This window comes from Tympanuchus pallidicinctus, unplaced genomic scaffold (genome assembly GCF_026119805.1).
Source record: "Tympanuchus pallidicinctus isolate F22 unplaced genomic scaffold, pur_lepc_1.0 scaffold19, whole genome shotgun sequence".
In the NCBI taxonomy this organism is placed as follows: domain Eukaryota; kingdom Metazoa; phylum Chordata; class Aves; order Galliformes; family Phasianidae; genus Tympanuchus; species Tympanuchus pallidicinctus.
The window spans coordinates 2,816,110-2,834,154 of NW_026294710.1; the positions used below are offsets into that span (position 1 = coordinate 2,816,110).

Below are 18,045 nucleotides of genomic sequence, written 5' to 3' on the forward strand. Positions count from 1 at the left end.
GGTCTACATACCACAGGGGACCAGAGGGCAACCCTCATTTTGCCTGCAAATGATTATTTTTAGTGTTAAAAAATAAAAGAATCCACCCCCGCAAAATTATTACAAATCCAGTATACTGTTCTATGTGCTTAAAAACACATTATCTATATACCTACATACTCAGGAGTTCAACAAAATAACTGCATGAAGTTACAACACACCTAAACAATGAACTGATATAACTAAAATAAAAACACTAATTGTCAGAATCTTATGCTTTTTTTTTCTTGCTCCTTGCTGGAAACCAGCACTTCACCTGGAATAGCCAGCACTTTCAGTTAGCTGACTGTAACCTTAAGCCGACTAACTGTTAAGACACTTAAAAATGCTTTTCCAATTAAATACAAATTATATTTTAACTTGGTTACTGGGGTATGTTGCAACAAAATCCAGAAGAAAACGCTAGAGGAGAATGGGCAGGTTCATGTAGGAGGCTGCAATTTATTGTTGCCTCTGGCTAGAAGATGGTTACATATGCACAGATTAAATCAAATTATTATAATGCTTAGCAAATTCATTGAGCATGATGATGACTGTAGCATCTTTAGTAAGTGTAATTCAAATGTCAATTGCTGCCAAAACAATATTCACATTCTGAAAAATGGTTAAAGTGAAGCCAGCAAATAACACAATCACAGCAAAGACACGTACTGTGTTAAAAGCAGGACAAACTCTGGTCTGACATAGATGTATAGTAAAGATAGCATGCGACCGTGAGCTCTGAACATTCATCTGAGTACTGGCCGTGGTTCGAGACAAAGCCCCCAGCTTCAAGCACTGCATCATCTGGAAAACAGACAAAGAAGGACATTGCATGGCTTGCAATTTAAATAAAATGTGCTTTGTAACACCTATTGCTTTGGTTTAGATACAAGTAAACTTTTTCTCCTTGTTAACAATTCCCATATGCAAAAAATTTTTAAAATAAGATTTGTTGTTGTTTGGTTTTGAAAGAAACCATTTGAATATTTGTACCCCTCTTTTTACTGTCCCTTGGTAATAAGATGTCAATGCTCCAATTCATCTCTAGCACAAATATACGACTTCTGTGCTTTCTGTACAAAAACATACAGTACAATGGCACTGTATCAGAGTTGCAATGTACAGACTCTTCTGAATGGCAGTTTACCTCACATCAGTCATCATGCAAAGTTTTCCTGTCACGGGAAAAAGTAACAAATGAGATTTGGGAGATCAAATTTACATACAAGTCAAAATTTTACTTTCCAATGGAACAACACTGTTTGCAAATGACTGTCTCTGGAATTAAGGGAACACTGATATTAGACATTATATTTCAGTCTAGAGAAACAAAAGAAAATTTCAACTCAGTCTGCACCCAAATTGTCTAAGAGGCAGAAAGCTGATGTTAGCAAGTGTAATCTCTATTTGCTCATTGAACAGAATGTTAACTATACTTGCTTCTTAAGATTTCCTCAGAATTAAGTTCTGAAAAGTGTTACAACCATTACTACATGAGGATGAAGAGTAAGAATGAAGCGGGAAAGGTATAATGACGTTTAGCAAAACATACAGGTAACATTTTTAGAACACATTCAGTATGCTACAGAGAAACTTATTTTCAGTGGTCACCTCTGATTCTCCATTCACAGTTCGGGTTGTAACTCCCACAGTATAAATTCCTCCAGCTGAATCTTCATGTATTTTAATATTTGATTTTTTATTCTTTGCATCAATATCACGAGTGGTATCAAAGAGATCAAGAATTTCTTCATTGTAAAGCTGAGGAGAAAAAAAAGGCAAAAAAAAAAAAATTATATAATGTAAGAAAAGAATTCCTCCAAAGACTGATATACATGTGCATGGCACACACAGAAGGTTCTAAATATCCACCATATGCCAAGGCTTTCAATAAAGGATGCTGTGAAAAACACAAACTTACAATGACAATAGCATGACAGATGGAACAGTTGCAAATCTGGGCATCTTACTATTATGCCACCCTAAAAATCAACAGCTTCTTTCACACAGCATTTCCACTGTCCTTCTTCAAGTTCAGAATTCTCTCTAGGCAAACAGTAGCCAGAGGGACTAAAACCACTGCTTAAGATTAACAGTGACAAATCAGTGCAGTTTGTTAAAAATTAAAACACTTACAGGTATAGAACACTGGAAGACCTAGTTTACTTCAGCAATAACAAGGTGTACAGCTTGTCTCTTAGATAATACAAAAAGATTATGTGGTATTGTTTTTCTCCCTCCACTGTTGACAAAGTTGTGAAATACTGAACTAAATATTACACATTTAAAACAAACTCTTCCTGAAATTGATTCTCCCTGTTAATATCACGTAAGATTTTATATGTTGGCAGAGAACATAAATATTATAGTCAAAGCAATTAATCTAGAAAATAGATATATTGGAAGAAGTTTCAGCATAAAAGCTGTAAGACTTAAACCAACAGCTGCTGCAGAACAGAATGATCATGAGAGTTACAGCCTCTCATTAGTGGCTGTGCCTACAAGAACAAAGGGAACTGCTTTTCTGCAGCACTGACTTGGGATTTCCCTGGGCCTATTGCAAGAAGTAGTGACTCAGAAGTCCAGTTCCATGCCACTGAAAATCACAAAGTTATTTTATGCTAACTTTCTTTTTTCATTAAAGAAATCGACCAAGTGTACCGAACAGATTTTGAAAACTGAAGTCGTCTATGGGAAAGTTACACAAACAGGCTAAGCATGGTTCAAGATGTAAAGCATTACTGATTTCTTGCTTTGAAAGTTTCATGAAGAATAATAGACTAGCAAAAGCAATAGCTCCCATGAGTAAATGTGTGGTATAGAAAAGGACAAATGACAATCACCATAATTATTTCTACACTTCAAAATAACCCAGTAAAGAAAGCTACCCTGATAATTGGAATAAGATAAAAAGGCTCTTTTCATAAATTAAAAGAACAACAACAACAAAGCAAACAAACTATATAGTATTTCCTTTTGAAATCTGGAAAATTAATTCAAAACATCTTGTGGGAAAAGAAAAGAAGGGTCAAAGTAGCAACCAAAAAAAAGCATTTCATTTGCTTTGCAAAATACATGAAGTTATACACACAACCACATACACAGATCACACTTACCTCAAGGAACTGTGCATTAACTTTAAAATCTGGAGGAGGAAGTCCTTGTTTAATAGCAGCTTGTTTCTTTTCTTCAATACATCTGAAAAGATGCTTAACAGCACGTGATATAATGCCCTGTTCCTCTTCTGTTATGTTGACATCAAATCCAGTGCCCATGGTGTATGTTTTGCCAGCACCTGTCTAAATAGAAAAGTAGCACTCACTAGAACATATGGATTATCACAGTGAAAAGTGATTTCTGAACTATTACTAGATAGAGATTACAAAGACAGTTTTTGTCATTTTTACAAAATGTGTAAAGTGCAGTTGTTGGACAAATGTGACCTACAGATCAAATACAACACAGGTGGGGACCAGTTCTAATTTTCTTAACCTCTCTCCTACAAGCTTCCTCTAAGCTGCTTACATCAGCCTTAAGTTATCATATGAGGTCAAAAGAATAGTTAATGTTCTCAAATGAGACTGATTAAAGCTTTTTTTTTTTTTTTTTTTTTTTTTTTTTTTTTTTTTTTTAAGTAAAATCAGCATTTGCAGTTCTCTACTGAAGTACATTAAACAGTTTGCTTAATTAAGATGCCTGAATATCACTCAGGAGAAATATTACCACTGTTCTCAACCTATACAAAGCATCTGTACCCTGACCAGGAAAATAGCTTAATCAAAAGTGAAGTCCTACAGAAAATAAGATAGTGTGGGTTTTTATTTAATTAGCAGGTCAAGTCCAAGACAAAGATAGTATCATGTTGTCAAACATAATCTACTAAACTGGATCTACCAACTGCTTAGTTTCACCAGGGCTAGACTTCACCAAGCTAACTTGAAATAAGACATTCAGTGGTATTGACATTCAGCCTCCCACTAAGATCAACTTCCACGTAATAAATTCCTTAAGGAGAATTCAGAAGACAACAGCGTATTCTCTGTGCTCAACGATACTTCAGCTTTTAGCTAAAAAACTGTGCCCCATTTACTGATGGGGGGAGGTATCTGTTCTTTAGGAAAAGACTCTGGATTCTGGTCCCTAGAAAAAGAGTAGCCTGGAGTTCTCCAGAATCCATTAACAGATACCAAACATCCCCTTCCCCAAAGCATCTGAAACTGTAACTTTTCACTGCTACTATTAATTCAAGCCTACTACTCATACAAATCTGCTGCATTCCAGTTGCCATTAAGCACAGAATCTGTACAGGCTCCTAAACAATATTCTAAAGAATATCTTGTTTACATTAAAACCAAGCCACCAAAACCAGGTTCGTGCACTGCGAAACTTAAAAGATAGATCAATTACAAGAAACAGTTTGTGTTTACTTCAAAATAAATATTTTAAATAAAGTTGTAAAGCTTACCTGGCCATAAGCAAAGACAGTTGCATTATAGCCTTCAAAGCAACCTTCAATCAGTTTTTCTATACACTGTATATAGATTTCTTCTTGCTGTGAGTCAATGTTAAACACATAATCAAAAGTGAAGGCTTTATCTTTTCCCAAGAACACTTGAGGTTCACCAGGTGTCACGGATGTACAAATATGGCATCCTTCAATCTTCTCTTTGGCTAGCTGTGGTCTAATTCTGTTTTAAAAGAAACAAAAAAAAAGAGCCATTAAAAGTTCAACATTAGAAAGAAAAGCACACAACATAAGAGACCTGAAAAAATATTTTTTTACTGACTGAAAAATTCTCATTTTTCAGGAGGACAGCAAGATTCCTGCTGCCTGAGCCTAAGTACTGTGTCACAGCCCCACTCACACAAACATTTGTGCAAACGGCAGCATCTTCCCTGAAGGTTCACCTCTTAACTTCAAGCTGACGACTAGCCCGTAACCTTGGATATTTCTGTACATACAGGATGCACTGCTGAAGAGTAACCTGCATGATTTGTTTCACACCTTGAAATCAGACATTCTAGTTTATCCAGATGACTTCTTGTACTCATTATAATAAGATTTTTTTTAAGCAACAAAAAAAAAAAAAAAAAAAAAAAAAAAAAAAAAAAAGTAAGTAGTAATTTGGGAGCAGGGATCCCAAAGCCCACATATCTGAAAGGAAAGCCCGTTTGCTATAACAGAAAGTAAAGGAAGAAACATGAGCCTTCCTGCTTCTCAGAACAGAAAAGAACACTTCCATGTAATCCTTGATTTTACCTAAGCACATTTTCAAAGAAAAGAACAATTTTTAACAAGTTGTAGAAGTGTCCTAATTCCTCACTAATTCCTTACTGAGAAATTCCAGCTTTTTTTTTTTTTTCAGTTTGTTCAGTTTCTGATAAACAAGTTTGAGGAGAAGAGCCAACCCAGACTTCTTATATATTACAAATGTATTGGTTCCCTGCATCCACAGTCCCACAGCACTGTCAGAACTGAACTCATGAACTAGCTCTGTGACTAAAGCAGACCGTGGAAATTTGTGACTCAATTTGTTTAATAGTTAACTACCAGGAAGAAAAAGCTGTGGCCAACATCACAGCATATTATTCCAGCTGTAATTAACTAATAATTTGTTTGCTGAATCAACTTCAAGATTTTTTTTTTTTTTTTTTTTTTTTTTTTAAAGTGCTTCCAGGTTCTCAAAGAAATACATTATTTCAAACACACGTACAGCCTTAAAGATAATGGAAAAGTAAGGCTAAAGGTAAGGCTACTAAGACATCAGCAGCATAGCAACACGCAAATAAAATCAGGGAACAGTGTATTTAGGTTCTCTGTTCAAATCAAACTTTGGAAACTCGTTTCCTTCATTGTTGCCACTTTCAATTATGCCACATTGAAGTTGAAGACCTGTATACGCAGAGCTTCAGGCATATTTCATACCTGAAGCTTTACAGGCTGCACCTACAGTAGTGTTTTGTTTGGAGTGGCTGCATCATTTTGAAGAAGACTGCCACGATCCCCTCACCTAGCACATGCTGGTTTGGATCACAGAGCACCCGCAGAGAGCTCAAATTACACCCCTTTCAGAGGAAACTAAGCCAAAATGCTCCTCTGCAGGCACATGAAACTTGTTCCAGAACCTAATGGAAACATAAGGGTCCAAACACTGCCTACTGATCCACTGTGACCATGCCAGTGCCTGCTGGCTGTTAAGAGACTCTGAATGAATTAGTCTGCCGCAGCACACTTAAATTATATGACCAGACACACACTCTGATTCAAGTTAACATCCTGCACAAAGCACTATCTTCTTTTTACTGCTGACAAGCAGTTTTTCAACTCAGGGATGTGCATCGCTGTCAGGAGTATTTCTCAGAAATTTTATGCCAAAAGCTTCATTTTATCCCACAATGTGACACTTCAGAGAGGAATGACTATAGGATGTGTAAAATAGGCATAAATATTTCAGAGTTAGTATTTGCATTTGGAGTACATAAAATAGGTCACAGATTCTCTCTCTATACACAATCATGCTTTTTCTCTTTAAACAAAATAAGCAAAATCAGGAGTTATGTAGCTCCTTTGCTAACAAACTCGATCTGCTAGCAGCAGCATCCACTCATCATAAATCCTGACTGGCATTCCCATACATAAGCTTGTGATGAAGTTACTTTGTTCTAAATTAACTAGCATTCTGTAATAAAGTAGCTTTTACTTCTAAGTAAAAAGCAATAGTCTTCAAAGTTCAAAGTGATACTCATGGTATGCCTTTCCAAAAAAGCATCCTACCCAACTGGAAAGCAGAGCAAAATACATTGTAGCACCTTGCCTATAGCATACAATACTTAGAAAATACCAGCTGGGTGGGCTATGCCTTATTTTTATGCCTTCACGTCAGCCAAAAAGCAATGAAATGCTCATTCTTTTGCCTCTGCACTGCCCGCCCTGGATTAGCAATCAATTGTTCTTCCAAGCATGAAGCTTGAGGGTTTCTGACGTTTCAGACATGTCTCTCACCCTGCCCTCTGGTACAATGAAGCCTAAATGACTTTTTCACAAGATCAAGATGGAAAACGTTCTCAAAATTAAGTAACTTTTTCTGCACCCTAAAAATCCAACTCAACCCGCAGATCCAAAAAGCTTTTAGTACTGTCTTGTAAAATGAAGATTGATAATTATTACCATTTCTTCACATTCTCACTTTTTTCTTACGCTTCAAGTTTCAGAATCAATTTTCTAAACAGAGGGATTCATGCAGTTATGAAATGTACCAAATGATTTTCTCCCTCCTGATACTAAATAAAGGCTCAGAATGACCACAAAGAAAAACCATGTGCCTAAACATAAAGGATTTGCAGGATTTCCAGAGGTGACGGGACAGACAAGCAACCTGTTCTGCTGCCGTCTGCAGAAAAGCTTTCCACGGCAGCCCTACCAGTAAGCTCCCCGGCCTGAAACTGAGCAGCACCTGCAAGCACTGTTACAAAAGCCAGCACAACAGAAAGCTGCATGTGCCCATGTGTGACTATCAGACCACAGCAAGACTCCGCTCCAGAGACCAGCAGAGCCAACGGAAGCCTGTGACACAACCAGCAGAATGTCTTTCCAAAGATGATGTGCCGTTGAGATCTTCACCATCCAACCCGTGATGTGTTCAAGGGACACTTCTTGTTCTTTATGTTATAAGTTCAGCAACAAGCTAGCATGATGAGAAAACACAAATGCCTTACTTTCAAACCTTATGAATCCTTTCAAACCTTACGAATCATCCAAGTGGATTACCTGAAGTTCATAGCTCTTGAAGTCTTTCTACCTGCACTAAGTGTGCGATCCAGGGAGTCTCAGGCCTCATGCAAGTCGATTTCTGCTCTAGCACTGCCTTTAGGAAAATTTCCTCCTCCCTTCCCAGCCCCACACATCAAATAGGAAAACTTTCTTATTTTTCTGCTTACAGCCAGACCTTTCCCACTCTCATGACTTAATGTGGTCACTTCTGCCTGCAAAGCAGGCAGCGCCCACACTCTAAGATGTGAAAGAGCTCATTTTTGTCATTTCTCCTTGCCCAGATCCCAGTCTGGCAGTCTGCCACCAGGATTTTCTCCAGCACCAATACGACTTCATCCATTTTGTCTTCTGTATGACTCCACTCCACCTGTTTTTCAGGCTACTCTCTTAATTGCATACAATCAGAGGTTTTCCATCTACTTCCAATCACACCTCCTTAGATGTGGCAACTTCCCAGATATTTTACAACACATCCTTCCCTCACCTCCTCTCCAAAGCACGAACGCACCCAAGCCTTGTTTTTATGTACTTTTGTAGAGCCTTCAGGCCACACACATGAAACTTAATCCCCTAAATCTATTCTGCCTCAGCACACTGGGACAAGCTGCCTAATCACAGAGGGTTAAAATATCCAGAGATGGCATGGTAAGGCACTGCATTGTCCTGGAACTAATCTCTCAGTAGAATAGGTGCATAATGCCTCTCCTAAAAAGTATCAGCTGGAACTGACTCGGATTATACAGTTCAGGAGGGTCAATACCCAGGGTTATGCAAGCCATCAAACTTCCCATAATTAATTTGTTTAAATTAGATAACATCATAGTATTATTTTTGAAAGTATCCTTAGTTTATTTTCAGAGATGAAAATAGTCACAGAGATTTAGAAGTATGTATAAAATTATAATACACAATGTTATATACACACTGTCATAGATATCATATATATTTTTTTTTTAAATACACACATATATCCTTTCAACTACTGAACAGTCTTCTCCCTCTGCCTGTTCAGTGAAGAATCTCCTTGTTACCTAATTTTTCCCCTAGGAGAGCCCTCACAAAACTAATGATCTATGATCAAGTCCTTCTTTAATCTCCTCTTTCATATATTAAAGAAAATGAGACTCCCTTTTTTTTTTTTAATTTGCATCATCGTGTTAAGTTTTACTCTACTGTAACTAAGGGTAATAATTACAGTTACTATACACTTTTCAGCACAAGAACAACAGCAATAAGCTAGAAAGAACTCCTAACAGTGACATAAAGAGCAAAGAATCAAATTATTCTTGTTTTAAAAGTCAAAAGCTAAGTGTTGTAAAGAAGAAAAGATGCTGATGCTGTCTTCTGTAAAGTTCATTTTTATCAAACTCTGCCTGCGGGGGACATTTTTTGCCTTGGTCTGGAAGACATAATTCCATATATAGCTCCAATCACAGGGTTCTATGCAGGAAAGCAACTAACCAGCCTTACACCCAAGACTCTCCAACATGCATCTCTTAACAAATGGAGCCTACTAAACTTCACACAATAAGTTTCACCTGTGAGCATATGAAATATTAAACACAGGAGGAGCTAATAAAACATTTAATGAATGGAAAAACAAAACCTTTCCAGAACCAGAATAAGAGAAAATGGCTTCCTGCCATTATTTTGGCCTCATAATTCCCTGCCCTTTCTATTACACCACATCCAAAGCCTGGATGGGGCTCTGAGCAACCTGGTCCAGAGGGAGGTGTCTCTGCCTGTAGCAGGGGGTTGGAACTACATGATCTTAAAGGTCCTTTCCAACCCAAACCGTTTGAATGATTCTATGATTTATACTCATTAAATCACTCCTATTAAAAATACACCTTCAACATGGAGGCAGTTAAGAAAGCTAAAGAGATTTCATCCCAAAGATACACAATACTTCTGCTTTTCACTATTTTTGTTTGTACACACAGAAAGTTTGCTTATGATATGCTTATGATATAATATGATGAATATTAATCAGCACTTCCAAATGAGGCCACAACCATAGCCTCCAAGTGATTTGTATGAACTAGTCAATCAGTACATTCATCCTTTATACCTTAATGAAGTTTACAGGCATGAACAAAGCTGCCCCATGTCAAATGCCAGGTCTATCTTGTTACCACAGCAATGAGGACCCAGGAACAAACCTTCCACCTCCCACCAGCACCAGCTCTGAGTTTCCATTCCAGCTGCCAGCACTTTTGAGCACAACACCACTACATTTCCATTTCCTGCGTAAACACCATGGTGCTAAGAAACGAGCATGTGTAAAAATGCTTTTATTTAGCAAGTTGTTATTCACTAACCTTTGGTGCAGATATAGCTCTGTAATGTCTTTCTCAGCATTTCCAAAGAGGTTGCTGGTAGCCAATGAAGCAAATATGAAAAGTCCAAGAAATATTTTAGTGAGATTTTGTCCTGCATTTTTACCCGAGAAACATATCCATTTATCTACACTCCAAAATAAAAGGGTATTACAAAGCAATATCTCACCTCCAACCCAACTCCTTCTGAAGGAATAACATGATTTTTTTTTTTTTTTTTTTTTTTTTTTTTCTCCCTTTTAAGCTACTTAAGAATAACACAAAAGAAAACCCCAGTTCAAACCCAAAGCCTACAGCTAGTGCTGCATGGCAATCCTGGAGATGAAGTCCCAGGCAACTGTCTTGTGCCAGCAAGGTGGCTCTCTCAGAGCAAGCCATAAATGCAGTGCAGCTTTGGTAGCCCTCGATGAGTGAAACCCTGTCTGCCTGTCTCAGGTGCTTACAATGGCAGAAAAACCAAGCATTCATGATACACTTTAACTACTGAATGCATGATGAATGACAGCAAACCTTATATACAAAGGCAAACAAAGCATACGGCAAACTCTGGGTGCCTTTGTAACGCAGTGCTGTCTCTGCAGAAAGTAACTGTTTCTGAATGCCTTAATTATTAGTATTCAGTGGTTTTGGCTAATCATACCATTAATATGGAATTGCACTACACCACAGGTGTACTACACCTGCTGCTATTAAGCTGTAAAAAGGGCATGTTCATGCAGTAACAAATAAGTTACAAGGATTTAGTACTACGCTGCCCAGCAGCAAAGCTGTGGCAGCTGAGCACCTGGCACAGCACCAGGTCACCCCCAAGGCAAAGGGGCCAGCTGGAGCCCCACAAGCCTGTGCACCCCTGAGCCATGCACCCATACACCCAGCCTGGGCAACAAGGAGCAGCTCAGACGACTGTAACCCTATCACTCTTATGTAAGGCTCGGGCACTGCTCCCATCAATGTTTCTCTGCAAAGTTACCATGGCTGCTGTAAGCTACGTGGAGCTCATCTTACGTGTTCCTGGAGCCCATATTAATCCAAGGTCCAGGTGTAACTCAGACGATAATTGCACCAAGCAAAGCAGATAATCTATGTGTGTACCAGTGCTTCCCGCCTTTAGGCATCTGAAAGCATTCAGGCACGTCAGGTAGGATGCAGATGCAAGTTTGGCAGTATCAGAGAAAAAAAACATCCCACAGAACAAATGGATTAAGATCTAAGGGTTAAGAATTGCAACAGGCACAAGACTGGACAAGAGGGACAAGATTTTATTCCAACATCTTATTAAGATGCTGATAAGGAATCAGCATCCCTTCCGTCCACGTGTACCCATTAAGCATGACCTCTAAACCATTAGCTTAAAGCACACAGCACGACTCCAAGATGGTACGTTATTAATAGTTGCCTTGTTTAACTACAGACAAAAAATAAAAAAACCTCTTCAAAAACATGAAGGCAGAACACTTTTTTCTGTGCTGAGCACTGTCACATCCAACTTGTAAATAACAAGAAGACAGCAAATGGAGAGCTGGAATTAGATTTAGCTGAGGAAGTACACCACAGCTGTAAGTAGATTAGGCCTGTTCTTCCTCTATGCATGCAATCTCTACCTCATCAGCTACATTTTTTCCCCCCCCCCTCTGTTTACACACCACTTCAATTTCACAGGGCAGGCGCCCTTCCCAGCAGCTTGCCGCACCACAAGCTGTTGGTGCCGGGCACGACGCTCGCTGTGCCAGGCTGGGGCAGGCCCACAGGCTGCTGCTTTGCCTGGCTCATGGAGCACAGCATGGCAGCTGCATCTCTGGGCACTCCCTTCTACTTGCCAGAAAACAGTGCAGCTGTATGATTTCACGTTAATTCTTGTGCGCTTCTGTAACAAGCTAGCAGGCTATGCGGCACAGATTGCCTGTCAGTGTGAGGATGCTGTCATGTGCTGCTGCCCAGAACAGAAAACACAGGGACACAGGGAGGGGAAAGGCCGGGCCTGCCTCATGCAGTCCTGCTGCCCTGCTGCTCCCTCCTCACACCTGGCTCCTACAGCAAGGATGCAAGACCAAAAAGACTGGGGGACCTCTGACATATTTTGTTACAACATGAATGAATTCTTTCACCCAAACCTTCTCCAGACTCATTTACTCTCTAGGGAGGTCAGAAATCCACAGCTTTTGAGAACAATTTGACTTTTGAGTGAAAGAGAGAGAAAAAGAGTGAGGGAGAGAGAGAGAGAGAGAGGACTGTACCGCAGGATTTGCACAGGCCTCGGTTATTTCTGGTTCAAGACAAGGTCAGCAGTGCTGGAAAAGCAGCGTGACCATAAGCCTCCACATGTCTGCCAAGCACAGACCTGGCAGAGCTCCAACTGCAATTTGATTACAGCTAAACTGATTGTGGAAATGACATTTCTAAGGCAAACAGTCTTCAAAAAACTATCCTACAGTAGCACTTGCCTTGGTTTCTTTTCCTGAACGTTCAGTATTACACCTGTCTCTGAGACAGTGAAATAACAATGCATAAGAAAGAATTAGATCTAAGCAAATTGGGCAAAGCTGAGTTTATGAATTAAGACCTGAACTACCTATGGTTTGTTACCAAGAAATTAAACACAGAGTTATGTCTTCCTAAAACTAAATTAATTTTATAACAGACAGGAATACACGCACACCTGCACCACATCATAAAGTCACAAAGGACACTGGCCCTTCCTATAATCAATTAAATGTACTCCAGTACTGAAAGGATTACAGACTCCTAATGCCCATATAGCTCATTAGCCTGAAGAGGCTGTCTTTCCTCATCAGGAAGCACAAATGAGTAAATTTAGAAAACAAGATGCATGAGCAAGCATCTCTACTGTTACAATGCAGTCGAATACAAAGCTCAGTCAGCATTAGCAGGTCTGACACCAAGCTGTACAGACTGTGCACAAACCCAAACTAGTCACACAACCAGAAACAACTCCCAGCAGAAGGGTTTAGCCCTGAAACTATAGCATTTTTCACCTTTTACAAATTGAGCAAAAAGAAACTCTAGAAGGCACTGGCTCATTTTAGTTGACATCTAATGTTGAGTCACACTGCTGTTAGCATCAGAGCCTTGGTATTAAGTAATTAGGGCAGTATCAGGAAAAGGAATACACTTTTTGTTGCATCTGTCTGATACACAGCTGAACACTTAACAGATTAAATCTGCTAAACAAATGTTACGTAACTTAAGATGAAAAAGCTTAACTGAAAGAGTTCAAGGTAATCTTGCTGAAGAGTGCACTGCCTAGCCTAAAAGTAAGGCATAATAAGAAGAAGCACTGCCAATATTTTATACACATTTTGCTTCCAGAAATGTAAAGACTAAAAATTCAACTGAGCTGAAACAATACTGTCAAAAGTAATGGGGTGAATCCAAAGCCACAAAATACTTCAATCACTGCTGCTTTACCAAGTAACAGCACAACATTTATTTAAGCACAGGGGAAGAAGAGACAAGAATGCAAAAGCACAGTCTGAGCGCTAAAGGAGCCACATTTAAAGTTCAGGGATCAGGGTGTAATTCAGGCACTTCTTGTAAGCTGGGGCCCAACATCTAAATACAAAGCTATTTGAATCACAACACCAGTGATAATGTTGTCAGCTCTTTATAAGGCACATTTGCAGCTATGATATAATTATGAGCGTCAAACTTTAATACAGTTTTGCGACACTGGTTTCAGAAACATTGCCCACAGCATCACAGTAACAGAGATAAATGAACTAATAGTGCCCACACAGTATTTTCCATTAGAGGTGCAGAACCAACTGCAGCTTTCTGTTTCAAAAGATGGACTCTCCTGCATGCAAGGCAATGACATCATGTCTGTACTAATCCCTTCTTTCACCTCCCCTTCCTGCCCCCCCCCCCCCCCCCCCAAAAAAAAAAAGTGTTTTTGCATATGTTAAGGCAAAGGAATAACTTGAGAACAAAATATATACTCAAAGCAATTATATGAATTATTTAAAAAAAAAAAAAAAAAAAAAAGCACACATTTAGGAAATTCCTAATATTACTATTTGCCAATGCTTCCAGGGATATCAAGAATGAGAGCCACAAGTACCTTTAGTAATAAGCACCAAACCAAGCAATAGTTATTCAAAACTTTATTTTCCTGTAGAGAATACGAATGATAAAACAAATTGATGTAAGGCAAGATGACAAAAAAAAACAAAAACTAACAACCTATCAGTCATGACAACACCAGGCTCTGTCCAATTTCTTCCTGTTAAGTGCAAGCCCCTTTTTAATTCGTCTGTTTCTTCAAAATTTCTTCAAAATAGCTAAATTCTTAAAAAGAGACACTCTATCACTTTGTTTACAATTAAAAGGCTTCCAACATCCGCAACAAAGGTTAATTCTTATTTATTGACTCCTTTTCTCAGATTTGCCTTTCTTTCTCCCTACACACACACCCACAGCCCAGTTAGAGCTACAGTACAGAAATCATGACAAGTTTACGCCAAGACTGCAGTAGCCTTAGAAATCTATTTAAAAAAGAAATTATTTCTCTATATAAAGTTGAATATCTCCTCAATTATACACTCGGAAGTCTAGGGCAGCTCCTTGTCTTACAGGCAGAACAACAGCTTCAAGAGTTACAATTCACATCAACTTCACTTACCTCAAAATAAACAAAAAGTTACTAACATACTTACCATAGCTAAAACTACAAGCCACATCTCAGGTAATTACAGTCAAATAATCCCACTAAAGAAAAGGAGGATCAGGTCAATTAAAAGAAAATTACAAGTTGTCATTAGTTATTACTGAAATGACTGCTTAGCTAATACTATTAAAATAACAACCACGAACTTCACAATGGGACAGGACAGCTAAAAACAGTGTTTTAATAATCTGCTCTGAATAGGGCCTTCATTCTTCATTTCTCAGTGCAGCATTCTTGGAACAAAAAACACTGCATGACTTCTATGCCACTCCTTATTTAAAAATAAATAACTAAACCACCAGTGTTGTATCCACAACACCCAATACACTGTGTTCCAAAGCAAACTGCAGAAAATTTCTTCATATTTATTGTTGACTGTTTCCGATGAACAGAAGTTGCTCTGTTTCAAAACAGAAGGTAAACTGTTCCAAGCAATGACTGAAGGCTCTGAGCTGGTAAATCCTAACTGTGCAGTAAGGGAAAATAACCCACTCACATTATTTAGTATTACCTATTTTAAAACTTGCAAGACAGAAAGGAACAATGCTACTCACTTCCTTCAGTCCTTCTGGTTCCATACATTTTTCTATGTCTGAATATCAAATTCCAGTTTCAATTATTTCCTTCACTATTTCCTTCATTTGCAAGACTGCAGTACATATCTATGTTGGTTGTAAGAGCATAAAAAAATTAGAGATCCTCCATCCTCATTTTCCTGTGCAGTGGTACTGCATTCAGCTGCCTTATGACGACTTTACCACCTTCCTGCTCTTGGGCAGCTTCAGATGATGCTTCAGAAGACCTCTGAAGTTAGTTGAAAGTCAGCAATTCAGGAAACTATGCTCGAAATGCACTAGGTAGCATTTTTCCACTCTAACTCATGCTCTGAATTGATTGTTTGGTACAATGCTGGATGCTCTTTCACTGGAAGCAAGCATTTCAGGCAAACATGAACTGACTGAACAAACATGAACTGAAGCTTTTATCTTCTCCAAAAGCTGAGGTAGTTTGGAGTCTCCTGGTACTAATTCTAACAACACTCCTCATGAGGTTTCAACCAGGCAAAAAATTTGGACTAACCATAATCTTTTTTTCTACTGATTGCACACCGGTTTTCAAATGTAGACAGAGAAGAGGGAAAAAAAAAAGGAAAGTTTCTTTTAATGACAGAATAGAGGACTGGAGCACCCTCCTAAAGAAGGAAGGCTGACGGAGTTGACCTCATTGAGCTTAGAGAAGAGAAGGCTGCAGGGAGACCCCACTGTGGTATTCCAGTTCTTGAAGATCATAAACTGAAGGGACACCAGCTTTTCACATGGACTAATAGTAACAGGACAAAGGGGAATGGCTTTAAACCAAAAGAGGGGAGGATTTAGATTAGATGTCAGGGGAAATTGTTTTAGTCAGAGAGCAGTGAGGCCCTGGCACAGCTGCCCACAGAGCTGTGGGTGCCCCATTCTGCAGGCACTCAGGGCCGGGTTGCATGGGGCCCTGGGCAGCCTGAGCTGGTGAGGGCAGCCAGCCCACGGCAGGGGCTGGATGGGCTGTAAGGTCCCCTCCAATCCAAACTATTCTATGATTCTGTTCAACATTTATATGGGAAATATCAGTGGAAACCTGAAATAATCAAAATAAAAACAATAAGAGAAGTAAAGCAAAAGTGGCTGGCCACAGCTGACTAATGAAACAGCTGGTACTGCCAATGGAGACTATCAGTCTTCAAAGATTTGTTCAGCATTGTTAGTTTAAAAAAAAAAAAAAAAAAAAAAAGTAAATTCAAGGACTTAATCCTAGAACTTAATACACAAACCAGTTCCCATACAGAAATTCACATCAGAATGCCAGTAGTCAGACAGCTCTCTGCTACAACAGTACCCACACTGAGGGCTGAGCTGCCACCATTACATCCTCAGCCCCTTCTCCAGGCTGGGAGACAGACCACTGAAGGACTTAAAGACCACAACTATATGCAACTACATAGAGTTAGGGTAGAGCCTTGTCACAGACAAATCCAGTTCTCTTCCTTCATAAGCTTCCACTTCTCACAGAAACAAACACCTCTGGCATGCAATCACCATGTTAAAACAGTCCTGGCAGAAAAGTGGAGGCCTGACAATAACGAAGACCAGAATTTAAATGCGAGTACTGCATAGAAAATAGCTTTACAGCTGATAAACCACAAACATTTTCAAAATATTTAGTAACTTTTCATATTTTATTAAACATAAAAGATTGAAATGTTCAAATTATTTGTATTTGCCTGGCTTGGGCTAAAATTTTTGCAGTAAGCAAAAAGCTGTAGCTACTTCAGCTGCCTGTACATTGCAGTATTACTTTTCCCCACTGTCAGCAGAGCATCCTCTAAGTTGTAGAAACACACTCATATTACACTAGCTTAAGCTTAAAAAAAAAAAAAAAAAAAAAGCTGTTACATTGCTTCAAAACTGGCTGATGCTTAACACCTGACTGAGGTTAAAAATATGATGCTTTGACATTACATATCTCAGGACAACATTAAGAGTTAAAGCTATCCAAGTAACTCATTGACTGTAATATTCAACTTACCACTTGAGCGAGCAGGAGAGATTTTGAGGTAACAGGAAGTGACAGCACTTGCTCTTCTACCTCACTAGGAAAGTATGGGCCAATTTCATATTCCTGGCTTTTTGTAACATAAAATAGAAAAGGCTGCTCAGTCTTCTAGTGGTTAAGCTACAACAGACAGCCAGATCGATCTTGATGGCTGTGCAAATCAGCGTGGAAGTCACTGTGCAAATGCAGTCATTGCCCTGGTTTAACTGCTGCTAGCATACATACCTCACTGCACTAGCAGAGTACAGCTTGGAATTACCACTATTAAAAATTCTATTAACATCGTTTAAACAAAGTTTTAGCTCCAGGATAGAGCACGTCCTAGAAATGAGCACACCCTGGTACTGCACTGCAACATAAACTGACAGGTTCCCGAGTCAGCTATGTCCTCAACTCATCAAATACACGCTGTGAGTAAAGTATAGAAAGAACTAGTTACTTGTGTCTCCTTGAAACAACTAATATGGATGCAAGCCTAACAGTGAGGCTGAGTGCTTTCTGCTTCATATTCTAGCTGGATGCTTAATTTTTCATTAAGGCTCAGATTAGATTACAATTCCAAACAGAACTCCAAAGCTACAAATGCAAAGTCACTTTTAAGAACAAATAATCGTGCACTGACAAACCTCAGACACATT

At 38.9% G+C, this 18,045-nt stretch overlaps 1 protein-coding gene across 7 annotated transcripts in view; it reads right to left on the reverse strand.

The window, feature by feature from the left end:
* The window catches only part of KIF21A (kinesin family member 21A), an 85,134-nt gene that overhangs the window by 49,434 nt on the left and 17,655 nt on the right, over positions 1–18,045 (reverse strand). For all 7 annotated transcript variants that reach the window (XM_052680814.1, XM_052680813.1, XM_052680809.1 and 4 more), the window contains exons 2-5: positions 4,487–4,709; positions 3,138–3,320; positions 1,633–1,782; positions 691–825 (exon numbers count right to left, since the gene is read on the reverse strand). In XM_052680814.1, coding sequence (XP_052536774.1) covers positions 691–825; positions 1,633–1,782; positions 3,138–3,320; positions 4,487–4,709 — 691 coding nt within the window. The remainder of the gene's footprint in view (positions 1–690; positions 826–1,632; positions 1,783–3,137; positions 3,321–4,486; positions 4,710–18,045) is intronic.